General features: G+C 38.8%; 1 protein-coding gene across 35 annotated transcripts in view; it reads left to right on the forward strand.

The window, feature by feature from the left end:
- TENM3 (teneurin transmembrane protein 3) overlaps positions 1-12,872 on the forward strand; it is a 1,291,378-nt gene that overhangs the window by 1,200,077 nt on the left and 78,429 nt on the right. For all 35 annotated transcript variants that reach the window (XM_071432135.1, XM_071432137.1, XM_071432120.1 and 32 more), the window contains 5 exons: positions 5,556-5,766; positions 6,297-6,398; positions 6,543-6,737; positions 8,075-8,275; positions 11,114-11,299. In XM_071432135.1, the coding sequence (XP_071288236.1) occupies positions 5,556-5,766; positions 6,297-6,398; positions 6,543-6,737; positions 8,075-8,275; positions 11,114-11,299 (895 nt within the window). The remainder of the gene's footprint in view (positions 1-5,555; positions 5,767-6,296; positions 6,399-6,542; positions 6,738-8,074; positions 8,276-11,113; positions 11,300-12,872) is intronic.

Consider the following 12,872-nt stretch of genomic DNA (forward strand, 5'->3'; position numbering starts at 1 on the left):
AGTGACTTTTATTTTGAGTGTATGGGTTTGCCATGGACACAAATCTAAGTATAGCAACCAAATGGTATAATTGTATCAAAGCTTGACTGATTATGCCTGATACATAGCAGCAAATCCATAGGTGTAGCAGCAAATCCATAGGTGCAAAATTCATATATTTTAATTCAGTCTCATTTTTTAAAAACAATTTATTTTTGTGCTACTGCACTATTTAAATTTTTTGCTTGTTTTTTTATTCAGGTATAACTTTTAAAATATGTACAATATAGAAATATATTACTAATGTATTAATAATTGTTACACCTACTTAACAGACAAAAACAACAGAGGAAAGGTTAGCACAGCAGGTAAGGTCATGGAATGTTACATTAACTTTATTTTGTAGTTTAGTTTCCATTAAAGTACAAACACTTTACTGAATGCAGAAAGTGCACTCATGTTTACTTAAAAATTTGATCTTCATAATAATGATTAAATGGATTTTCTTCAGACCTTCACGTATGAACACCCACCCTCAGGCTGACAACAACGACGTGAAATTCTAGCGTAAAGAAAATTGATTCAAAAAGTTATCAGCCATTTGAAATAGGGGTTTGGAATACAAATGCCATCCCAATGATAATAGTAACAGGGGTTAGGGGAATATATGTGTGGCAAGAATGAATAAAACTGAAGAAGCTGATCTAGACTATGCATTTATATGAAAAGTTATGCAAGTAAGTATGACTATTAAAAAAATGATCTTTACTTGATTCCTTAGCCTGTCAAAAGATTGAAATAGGAGTGCCCTTTATCCAAAAACACAGAGACTACTAAATCTGTTTCCTGTCCTCTGTGTTACATAGACTCCAAGTTCTTACTAAAGTTTAAGTATGATACAACAGAAAGTATCATATGTGAGTCCTGCTTGACATTTTGGATATACTGTTCCCTGGATATAGGTCAAGCTCTCTTGTCCTCTTTTTGCCTGGTATGTAATTAGAGTATTTTTTACAAACCATTGACTGACATTTGATACACTGAAAAATTAGGCATGCTTACTTATCAGTGCCCTACTGAACTTATAAGGCTGCTAAAGCTTCCCAAGGGTACAGGTTTATCAGAATGTTTATATGGCCTTGAACCCAATGATGTCCAGTTTAAGTGTCTGAGATAAAGTATGTATGTAATCTCCTGAAAATGAAGTTTCAGTAAGCAGTTGGGGTTTTATTTGAGACCATGCTCCTTCATGTGGGGGAAAAAAATGGAATAAAATATGTCTTAACAGTTTGGGCCTTTCTCCAACAAAGTCCTAACACAGGGCTTTGATGAAGACACAACTCATCGTGGTAAAATACATATTTAACTGGAGTAGCTTATGTAAACAAAATAAGGTATTTTGGCAAAAAGACATCTAATGAAATAGAACACTGAGGGGATTACAAGGATAAGTCCATTTCTTGCTTTCCTATTTCCTCTAACTCTTATGGCTTGTACCAACAAAAGTTCCTAACAGCAAGCTAGGCATAGGTAACAGGGACAGACTAACAGCTGATGTTTGGCTTCACTGCATCCTTCCATTCCACTTCCATCCTTCACTTCCATCCTGCCCATTAGACAAGGCAGCTCACCCATGTGGCTCCAAGTGTCACAGGAACATGGCAGACAAACACATGCATGTCCATGCTGAGTTGGGTCAAGGCCCATCTGGCCTTCTGTCTGTGATGGGGGCCGTGAGCAGACACAGAGAGATCAGTAAAGCAGCATGATAGTATTGTAGTTATTCTTTCCACAATATGCTTTTGGCCTCCAGAGTTTTAGGGCTGAAGGACTTTTCTGAGTCAAAGATGCTGTCTTTGATTTGTCTACAAATCTTTGATAGATTCTTTTTTCCTGTGAATTTGCATAGTCACCTTTGAATCTATGGAAGCTTTTAGCATCTGTGACATTTGCAGCAGGGCTTAACTACACATCTCACACTGTACTCCTCAGTGTGTTTTGAGACAGTAGCTTTTGTTTGACACAGTGTTGAAAGTGTTTTTGAAGAGGCAGAGCAGAATTTCTCATTAATTTCTTCTTCATGCCACCCTTGATTAAGGGATCTCTAGTGTTATCATTGAGTTGTATTTTTTCCAGGCTGTTTTGGCATTCTTTTTATGAAAGCTTTTTCCGTCCTTTGTTTATCCTTTTGTGAAAGTTGTCCTGTTTTAATGCAGCTTTTTCAAGGTGTGGAGGCCAGAACACAAGTGTTAATCTGTGATGGTTTCATTCAATGCCTTAATGATGTCTGCTTTTTTCTTTTTTTCTGTTTTAATTATTGAGCTCTTATTTCCATAATCTGTCTACCATGGCTCAAAGGGCACATCCTATAATGACAAAAGTTGGCTCAGAGCCCATCTTTGCATGTGTAAAGCTAGGGTTGTTTCATGAGGACTTTGAAAAGTAGGATCTCACTCACATATATCACTTCATGTCTGTGTCTCTTGAATGCTATCTGCCCTTATCTTCTAGTCACAGAATGACAAGTGCTAATAACAAAATTTTATGCAAATAAGCAACTGCTGCTTGTTTCTCAAACGTCAGTATTTGAATTTTCAGATCTTACATTAAATAATAGAGAACTTATTACTTCCTGCACTCTGCCAGCATTTGTAAAGTTGCCTTGTCACCTGTCCTCCTCCAAAGTCTTTGCTCGTATGCCTATGATACCCTACATGTATAACCACACTGCACAATTTTCTTTAGCTCTCTCCTTACAACTTTGGTGTTTCTACCAATGTCTGTCTTCTCTCCACTGTCACCTTTGACTGTAATGCAAAACATGACTTTTACATTTGCCACCTTGTTCTCCACTTCTCTCCTGTACCCTTTGCCGGTTTATCCACCTCTTTTTTGTACCTAGTTAAAACCTTACAGTGAGTAAGAGGACACTGTAGTCAATATCTGTCCCTAACTGTACAACCTCTGGTGCCAATTATCCTTCTATTGCAGGGGACATAACAAAAGTATGATAGAAATAAGTTTGGAAGAGATTTCAAGAAGTCTTTACACCCTTGTCTTGTAATAGGATGAATTGTATATAAACTATTTCTATAAATCACTGAAAATTTTATTAATTAAACTAACAGAATGGAGAAAATTTAATTCTTGTTCTGTCCCATAATCCAAAATAATAGAGATATAGCATGTAGGAAATGGTTTGATGCATCATATTCAGGACAAAATTTTTGGTTGTTTTGCTTTATTCTCTTTAGGTGTCAAAATTAGTCTCAAGCACAGCTACTATTTGTGTCACAGACTGAGCTGAGATGCATAGCTCTCTTTCTGGGGAATCATAAATAAATCAACCAGAAATAATTGACGGTGGCTGTCCATTCAAAACCCAATCAATGCAAGCCTGAAAGTCTTTGTGACACTTTCTAAAATGTCAGTTCCATTGCAGCCAGAGAATCAATATGTTTATTTAAAGAGACTTTTAGGAATAAAAAAGAGACTTTGGTTTAAAGCAAAACTGTATGGAGTGGTAAGACAAATCATCACATTTAGACTCAATGTAAATGGAATAAATTTATCCTCATAGAAGGAAAATAAAGTTGGTATGGTTTTCCTTATGAAGATAATTGTTTTTCCAGTCTGTTTTTGTTGCCATGTCTCAAATATAAAAAAGCAGCCTTTAAAAGGGTTGGTTAAGATTTTTTTTTTTTTTTTTCCCGGGGGACAAAATGAACAGTGATTTCCCTTCTGTATGGCTTTTTAAGTGTAGTCTAAAATGGTGTTCTGATAACAGCATACGTCCTTATTACATTAAAAATACAAAATTGTGACTTGTACTGTGCTTGTCCGCTATTAGTGGCCAATAAAGTGGTGTAGCCACTTGTTCCTGTATCAAAAATAGAGTTTTAATCTGAAATTGTCCTTCTACAAAAGTGGTCTCTTGCCATATACAAATTACAAAGTCACAACTAATGTCTATGAGTAACCTGTTAAAACTCAGAGCTCCCTGAGCCTTCCGTTTTTAAAAATACTAAAACCACTGGAGAGGCAGGAGTGAAAAAAAGCCAAAATTGTTTCTCTCTCTCACAAAATAAGATAAATATTTAATACTCTGACAAATGAGAGTGTTGAGTGGTTTTGAATAATTGCTCTCCCAAAGTGATCGCATTGGTTTCCACGCGGTGCAGCGCATACAGAGCTGCCAAGGCACCGCTCCTGCGCATCCTAATCACACTGTGTTCTGTCCTGCTCCTCCAGACATCGCTGGGAAAGCGTCTCAGGTGTTGATAGAGTCATATTAACCATGCATTTCCTTCACATCCTGGCTGGTGGGAAGATGATTCTGAATACTGGGGAGGAGCAATCTTACAATACCAGTGAATTTTGGCCTGAAATTTCAAAAAGAGAGCACAAGTACTTAAACCCTTGTTCCAGGATAAAAGCTATCATATTTTCTTTTGTCTGAGGAGCAGTTTCTGAAGGTCACAAGTCAGGGTCAAAAATCACTGATCCTCTGGTCCTAGGAACTGATCTTATCCCAGCTCAGGTGAATCAGTGGCTCACATGCTGGCCTTTACTCTAAAAGGCCCTGGATGTAATTTCATTTGAGAGAGGTCTTCAACATGTGGAAAGATTAAAGGCTTATGTGCTACAGTTCACTTCATACGATAAACGTGTGTCACAGTAGAACTGAAACTTTGAATAGTCTTAGCTGTAAAAGTAGAGACCCTCTGCCACAAGCAAGAATGCTCTTCAATTTTCCTACCTGTTTTATTTTGCTCTGTATGTATTGATCTTTACATGTTCAACATGCAGAAGACAACTTTCAAGCCCTGAGAACAGACTCCAGATAGTATAAAACCAGTGTAGGGCCTGGAGCAGTTTTAGCCCTCCAGGTGCCTTAGACCTAGTTAAGGTGCATAAACATGCATAACAACTTGTGTTGTGAGTTTACTTGTTTTATCAGCTCAGATGCTGCTACATTTTTCCAAGCCCCATGTTATTGTTAAAATTCAGTACGTGCTGTCCCTTGACCTGAGTTACCATGGGGCTTGGTCAATTTGTCGTTTTTGGTAGTTGCAATGTTTTCTGCTTTCCTTCTCCTGTTTTGACCTTCTGTGATGAGAAGTAAAGCTCTTGATCTCCTTCCTCAGAAATTCGAGACTATACAAAAGGGGGATTGAGCAGTTAATCCTTCATCTGGAATTAAATTAAGAAAAGTAGATTATTGGTATTGGATAGTATTATTATTATTAGCCCATATGTATGTAACACAGTTTGAAAGTTAGCTCTCACCTGTAGTTATGGTGCCAGTCATGACTGCAGACTCATTTCAACTGCTATTTTCTTCCCCTGGTGTATGAAATGGGTTCATTGGCCACTTTCTACTGAAAAAGTCTTCCTGATAAGCATGAGAACTAGTTGGTAATTTTATGTGAATGCTTACCAAGGAGCAAAGAAAGAAGAAAGGATTGGTTTCAGCTCCTCCTTCCCTGCTCCAGAAGGAAACTTAGTCTAAATACAAGCATGTTGTCAGGGCCGTGCCATGGCCCTGTCAAGCTCTGTTCTGTGCTTCGTTGCAGTATGACTTTGTGGAGCTCCTGGATGGCAGCCGGCTGATTGCGAGGGAGCAACGCAACCTGCTGGAGTCGGAGCGAGCAGGACGGCAGGCGAGGTCCGTCAGCCTCCACGAGGCAGGTTTTATCCAGTATTTGGATTCTGGCATCTGGCACCTGGCCTTTTATAATGATGGGAAAAATGCAGAGCAGGTGTCTTTTAATACCATAATTATAGGTAAGCATAATCTTTAAAGCTCTTACCAAACACTAGCTTGGGGTCAGGCTTTTAGGAATTCATAGATAGGTTTTCATAGTTAAATGATCTGACTATATCTGACTATTTTTTTTTTTGCAGGTTTTCCATTTATGTGTTTCTTTTGCTACTCAGAATAAAACACAGAGTCTATAGTTTAATTCCTTGATCTAAGGCATAAGGGTTTTAATTTCTTAGTCGAAGGCATAAGTACTTCTAGTGAAACAGTGCTTGAAAGGAGGATGCTGTTTTGAAGTATTTATTAAATGGCACAGGACTAGATTTTAAGTATGGATCTCATGTAGTTTTACACTTATAATTTTAGCCTTTTTTTTGGAGTATAAGATAGTGGGGGCATCAGCAGTAGGAAATCACAGCTGTTCGTGCTCTTCAAACAAAACAAATGTAAACACTTCTCAGAGTGAGAACAAGCTGTCAGTTAGTAGTGGCTCAAATGATAGCTACTTCATGCAGTGGGCACCTGTGAATTATCCTTCTCTTTTTCCTTCTAGAGTCTGTGGTGGAATGCCCCCGAAATTGCCATGGTAATGGTGAATGTGTTTCTGGGTCCTGCCATTGTTTTCCCGGGTTTCTGGGCCCCGATTGTTCAAGAGGTAAATCAGCCCAATGCTTTTCTCAAGTCAGTTTAAGTGAGCATGAAGAGAAATACATCAGAAAAGCAACATCTCAGATGTTCTTCTTTATAAAGCTTTGGTGAAATCTTTATTCTGATAGTTCTGCTGTGTTCTGTCCCACAGCAGCCTGCCCGGTGCTGTGCAGTGGCAATGGGCAGTACTCCAAAGGACGCTGCCTGTGCTACAGTGGCTGGAAGGGCACCGAGTGTGACGTGCCTACGAGTCAGTGCATCGATCCCCAGTGTGGGGGACGGGGCATTTGCATCATGGGCTCTTGTGCCTGCAACTCTGGCTACAAAGGAGAAAACTGTGAAGAAGGTAAATGAGTAAATATTTTTGCTAGCACCAGCTGTTGTTGATCAGGCTAACAGCTGGCACATCTGGCTCTATAAATTTTACTCTGGATTTAGGTCTTATGCACTAACTCTGTTTCTTCAAAAATCATTTTACAATACTACAAATCAAGTTTAGAATCACTAGTATCACTGAATTCTACAGAATTATTGTACTCTATTCTCAAGTAAGCAGTGGGAAAATTCAAAGTAACATGCATGTAATGTTTTTACTTGCCAGTATATTTGGGTTTCATCTGGCTGAAATCAGCTAAGAAGAAAGCACATGAAACACATATGTAGGAGTTCTTATTGAATTTTTCAAGTATAGAGTAGTCATTAATTTATTGCATTTGTTGGTAGTCTTTTCCACTGACCAGATTGTGGAAAGTGCTGATTCAAATGCATCAGGGGGAAAAATGATGCATTATTCTTGTATTCCAGAGATATGCATAATAATATTCATTCTGGTGTGCTGCAAAATGCAGTTCATTTTCCATTCTATTTTTTTAGGGACTAAAAACTGCTATTTTCTTCCCCAATCAAATTGATTTTATTGATCGCCACATACAAAGTAATGCAATTAAGTCTCTGGAATTAAATTTTCAGACCATTGACCCTACAAGTGTAACATTTTATTGAGTCAAATTGCTGAATTAAATCTCATCATCTAAAGCACAAGTGAATTAAGACAGACAGACAGTATGCAACTCATTCATTTCTGAAACAATCTGGGGGTCCTGTATAGCTGTCACAACTATATGGTAGTGGATTGGGTCAGTAGTAGCAGGGAATAGTGCTGCAGAGAATCCAACACTTACTCCATTATGATTAGCCAGAATCAAGATCACTTACCCAAGTCCCAAAGCCAATCTTGCTGTAAGGGAGAAAAATTATCAAACCTTGAAAGATTCTCCATTGATTCAGTGGTAACCTGTAATTGTCTTGGTGTCATTTATGTGCATGCACAAAATTTACAGGATCAGAAAGTGGTGTGAAAGGGAAGTGTTCTTGCAAGGAAAATTGCAGCTATGTAAGAAGTGAGGACAGAGTGATTTACCTTGTAGCCAGAGAAGGGAGGCTGGCACAAAGAGATCTTAGTCCACTCTAAGATCTTTTGTCTTTTCTTCATTCATTGTCATGAAAGAAGGGTGAACTTCTCAGTTTCAGCATACTAATGTTTACTTTAGAGATGGGTGCAATGCTGCCTATTTCGAAAGGTCTTGAAATTCGAATGAAGCCCAAAAGTGCCATTAGCACCTCTGGGTTAATTACTGTTGTTAGGATTGACAGGTTTAAGCGGTTTTTTTCCTCTCCCTGCAGCGGATTGCTTGGATCCAGGCTGCTCCAGCCACGGTGTGTGCATCCACGGCGAGTGCCACTGCAACCCGGGCTGGGGGGGCAGCAGCTGTGAAATCCTGAAGACAATGTGCTCTGACCAGTGCTCTGGGCATGGCACCTACCTTCAGGAGAGCGGGAGCTGCACCTGCGACCCCAACTGGACAGGTCCAGATTGCTCCAATGGTAAGAGTTAAAAGCGCTGGCATTTTATAAAATGTTGATGTCTTGAATAGCAGCATTTTAATGACATTACTGTGTTAGGACCTGACCTGCTGAGCTGATTGATCTCTTGGAGTTGACTTCAGCATGAACTGTAAATTGATTCAAAGGTTCAAAATAATTGATGTCTTTGAAAGATTTGAAAATCAATGTATTTGTATCTTTTAGCTGCCTTCATCTGGCAACTTCAGGTATTTCACAAGCAAGCTCAGAATGTTCTTTGCATGATATGGATATTTCCTAATACATCTACTTAGAAACTTAAAACTGCACTAGTGAAACCAGGGGCATTCACATTTTAAGAATCTCTCCAGCTAATTTGAGGTAATTTTCCTGAAAAACAGAGAGCAGTCAAGTTTGAAGGCAAAGGGAATGCAAGAATGAGTCTTAAACAGCTTTCAAGGCAGAATGCAGGCTGCCAGGATGGAAGGATTTGGTAGGAGTGAAGAAGCAGAGGAATTTCTTGAAATATGGAACTGAGCTTATTAAAACCAGAGTCTGAGCTTAGAAACAAAAGGAGAAAACTAGTACTAGCACAGAGAGCAGAATCTAAATATTTATAAAGTATGACAGCAGCTTTTTGACAAATACGAGTTTTTAGGATCTTGTTTGGTAGCCACATATCAAAAAAGAAATCATGTCTAACTGTGAGACATGTATTTGTCTAAACCAGTTCATCTAAGAACTCAGACGTTTTGTTAATGAAAACTGAACACATGGGCTAGCTGAGTTTATGCCAGCTTATGAATAAATATAACTTTTTCATGAGGAACCATCTTTTTGAAACAAATGTACTTCCTGACCAGGATCTGTGGTACTTCATAATGGTTTATGCATACGGGAGTGACTGAGTTCCAAACATGCAAGAAAAAAGTGACAAAGAGAAGAAAATGTTGTCTTCTGTGAATTTTATTTAGAAGAAAAAATCCCTTTCTGTTTCTAGCACTAAAAATGGCTATTTGTGTTAGACCCTGTCTAGTTCTCAGGCAAAACATGGATCCCCTATTTACTGACACGTCCTCTGTGCTTCTTTTGATGGCCAGTTATGCTTCATCTTTGACTAATGTTTCATGGAATGACTTGATTTTAAAATAACATAAAATGTTTCTGATCTCAAATATCTCAAGTGTGTCAGACTCAAAAAGGAATGTTTGTAAGAACATGCAGAGATTATTTGCTGAAGCAGTGCAAAATGACCTTCAAAGCAGTACACTAAAAAAAGTAAATCTTACCCATAAACATGTTGTTAAGCTGTTAGATGAAGAAAAGAATGAGTTACTTCCATCAGAGGGTTTTATAGGTTTGAAATCAGCAGAGCTTTCCTCTATCTTCATCAGCAGTTTGTCCGTTAATTAGCCCTTCAATTCCACTTCAATTAAATTAACTCTAATTAATAAATTCATTACAAAGATTGACGCACCTTGCTCAAAGCTGGTGTGCTAAAAGCTGATAAACACCTTCACCCTAATGAAAAATTGATTAGATTGAAGAGAAATAAACCTTTCTTTCTTGGAGCTGCAGTGATGTTTTGTGACTCTGAAGTTAATCAAACCATCTTGCATCTTTTAATCAAAAATTTAATTCAAAGTAGATATAAAATGCTATATAGTTGGTGGGGGGGAAAGGAGGGGGAAATTACAGCTGTCTTTCTCCATAAAGGTTTTGGGCTGTTTCTTACAGGAAATGTCACAGCTCCTTGATACTGTGTTTTATGTTCTACAGCACTTTGAGACAGCAGAGAGAAAAGCACTGTTGATGAGGAAACTGGAAACCTTTCTTGCACTGAATGCAAGTTTCTTTTGCTATTAAAAATTATTTGATCTTTTATTACTGAACTACTTGCTGTCTTTTGCAAGAAAAAAAACACTTAAATATAGTAATTCTATGAACCATACATGGCTACAGCCAGCTGCATCCCTCGGGCTGTATTGTATCTCTTTGTTTTTCTGTTTTCTGCTTAGCAGAAGTAAAGATTGCTGGAGTCTGACTAAATGAACCAAAATGGTAAATACAAAATCTAGCAGTGTAAATTATCATCTTGTATTAGCTGAGACTTAATATGTATTGTTTGGCCTCCGACTACCTTTGACTGTTAACATATTTTTCAATTATTCTATCAGATACAACATCCTGTTACTATATGTAAATGACAAGTTAAATTGCTGTATGTTGATTAATTTTTTTAACAAATTATTATTGAAACCAGACTGTTCATAGCTGTCACTGATACAAATTTACTGAAAGTAAAAGAGTGAAATGATCTTTTATACTTTACAGATGTGTCAGTGTGTCAGCATAGTGCTAATTTGTTTCACTAAGGCTGATTCTTTATAATGAAAAATGTGTCAGTAATGGCACATTTCAACTTTGAAAGAAAGCAGGGAGAAGAGTATGGAGGGGAAACCTTGCTAATTTGAACTTTGTCGTAGTAGATTTTCACTCACCACAGGCAATGATCAAGGTATACCTTACATTTTGTCACTGTGAGTACAGTGTAACTTCTGGTAGGTATGAGTGCCATATAATCTAAGATACAAAAGGTTACTCTTAAGACAAACGTGACCACAAAGAAACATGCTTGAAAATTACCGCAAGCTAGCAAAAGATCTGTGAACACTTAAACATCACTTAAGTCCGACAGCTAACCAAAAGAGCATTAGCAAAGAGATAAAACTCCGTGCTCTCTATTCTGTTGAATCGTAAGTGAAAATGTCTTTCGCAGTAAATTCCTTTGATTTAGCTTTCAACGATTTTGCCTTTCTTATTCTCCCCATGCCTTTCTCATTCTCCCTCTCCCCGCAGAGCTGTGTTCGGCGGACTGCGGCGCGCACGGCGTGTGCGTGGGCGCCGCGTGTCGCTGCGAGGAGGGCTGGACGGGCGCGGCCTGCAGCCAGCGCGCCTGCCACCCGCGCTGCGCCGAGCACGGCACCTGCAAGGACGGCAAGTGCGAGTGCAGCCAGGGATGGAACGGAGAGCACTGCACCATTGGTAGGCTGCCTGCGCTTTACCCTGTCCTCGCTGCGAAGCGCAAACAGCCGGCGCTGCTGGCCGCCTCTGAGTCACAAGTGTATTGCTCTGAAGAGTGTTTCTTCAAAGCGAGTATTTGCATGCGTCAGTCTGTGGAAATGAATTGATATTTTAAGAAAGGAAACGGTTATATAATGGCTGATCAAGTTCTTCATAGCTAGCTTGCCATGAAGAGAAGGTGGAAGAATTTTCCTCTTCAATCTTTTCCCTTTAACTGCCTTTCACTGAGGGGGAAGTTACTTTTATTTTGAACTGTAAATATACTATTTGATTTGTGCTTTTCTATTTTTATGTGATAGCTTTGTGTCTTTTGAAAATTAACTTCCCTGTTGTTTTTCTTTTTTTCTCTTTTAAGGAGAAAAAGCACTAAAAAGTGACTTGCTTACATAAAAATGTCACTTCCACCATGTAAAAAATACCTAACTGCCCAAAATTATCTTCTTGTCAACATAATGTTCTATTTTGAATACTGTCAAATTTCTTATGTGTCAATAATGTAACAGCAGTTTAATACAGCTGATTGGGAAGAAGCCACCCTTATTACAGTTTCTGTAACCAGGTTAGTTCTAGTGCCTGAAAACCTTTGGAAGTTACGATACCATTCTCAATGGAGCTTTTTGTACCCAATCATTTAGAGTCTATATGTCCCGTATAGAGCAGGATATCCTTCTCCACTACAAAGGCTTTGAATGTGAGCTAGCGTGATAAATCATGCATGTAAATACAAGGACTAAGAAAACATGGAGCTACACTGCTAAGAAATTCCCTTCCACACTAATGCCCCTTTGTGCAAGATGCTGCAGCTCTGTAACAGTGGAGTAGAGTCCTATCCAAACAATTTTTATCTTGGCAGAGCCACAAAGAAAAACTTCTGCATGACAACAGGTAGGAAGCCCAGGCAGAGGAACTGGCAATGCTCTGCATATAAGAGATAACTAATTTGCACTTTGGTGAGTGGAGAGCACTGCATGAAGCTCATTAGAGGCTGTGCCAGGACTAACCCTGTGACTGAAGTATTTATGGGGCACATCGCCCAAGTACGAGAAGCATCATGGCTAAGCACTTTGAGGTGCATTGAATTGGCAACAAAAGAAGTAGCCACAGGTCAGACAAAGGCAAGCATAACACTGAGTGATGAGGAAATCATGGATAATCTGAATAATCTAAAAAAGTCCAGTAAGTAAAAAATCCCACATGGTTCTGTGTTTGGATAGATGGAGAAGAGATGGTTAAAAGAGGTGATGTAGCTGAAGCAACAGGATAGGACAGTAACTGCAGTGGATGTGAATGTAGCATGATTTGCTTTTGCCACAAGCTAAGAAGAGCCTGGAGAATTTTAACTTCCATGGAAGTTTTTGAAGGGCTCTAACTCTGAATGTGTTAGCACAGCTAAGCCATAACAGGGACATGAATATCTAGAAAATAGCAATACCCAAGCTGTGCTCCCAGGTATTTTACAGCCGTGGCTGAGGGGCAGGTGGTGGTGCTGTAAAAGAGAAGCAGTGGTAAATAAGAGCTTTGAGGGCAGGGAAAA

This window comes from Agelaius tricolor, unplaced genomic scaffold (assembly GCF_023055355.1).
Source record: "Agelaius tricolor isolate 1412-34295 unplaced genomic scaffold, bAgeTri1.0.p SCAF_8, whole genome shotgun sequence".
Lineage (NCBI taxonomy): Eukaryota > Metazoa > Chordata > Aves > Passeriformes > Icteridae > Agelaius > Agelaius tricolor.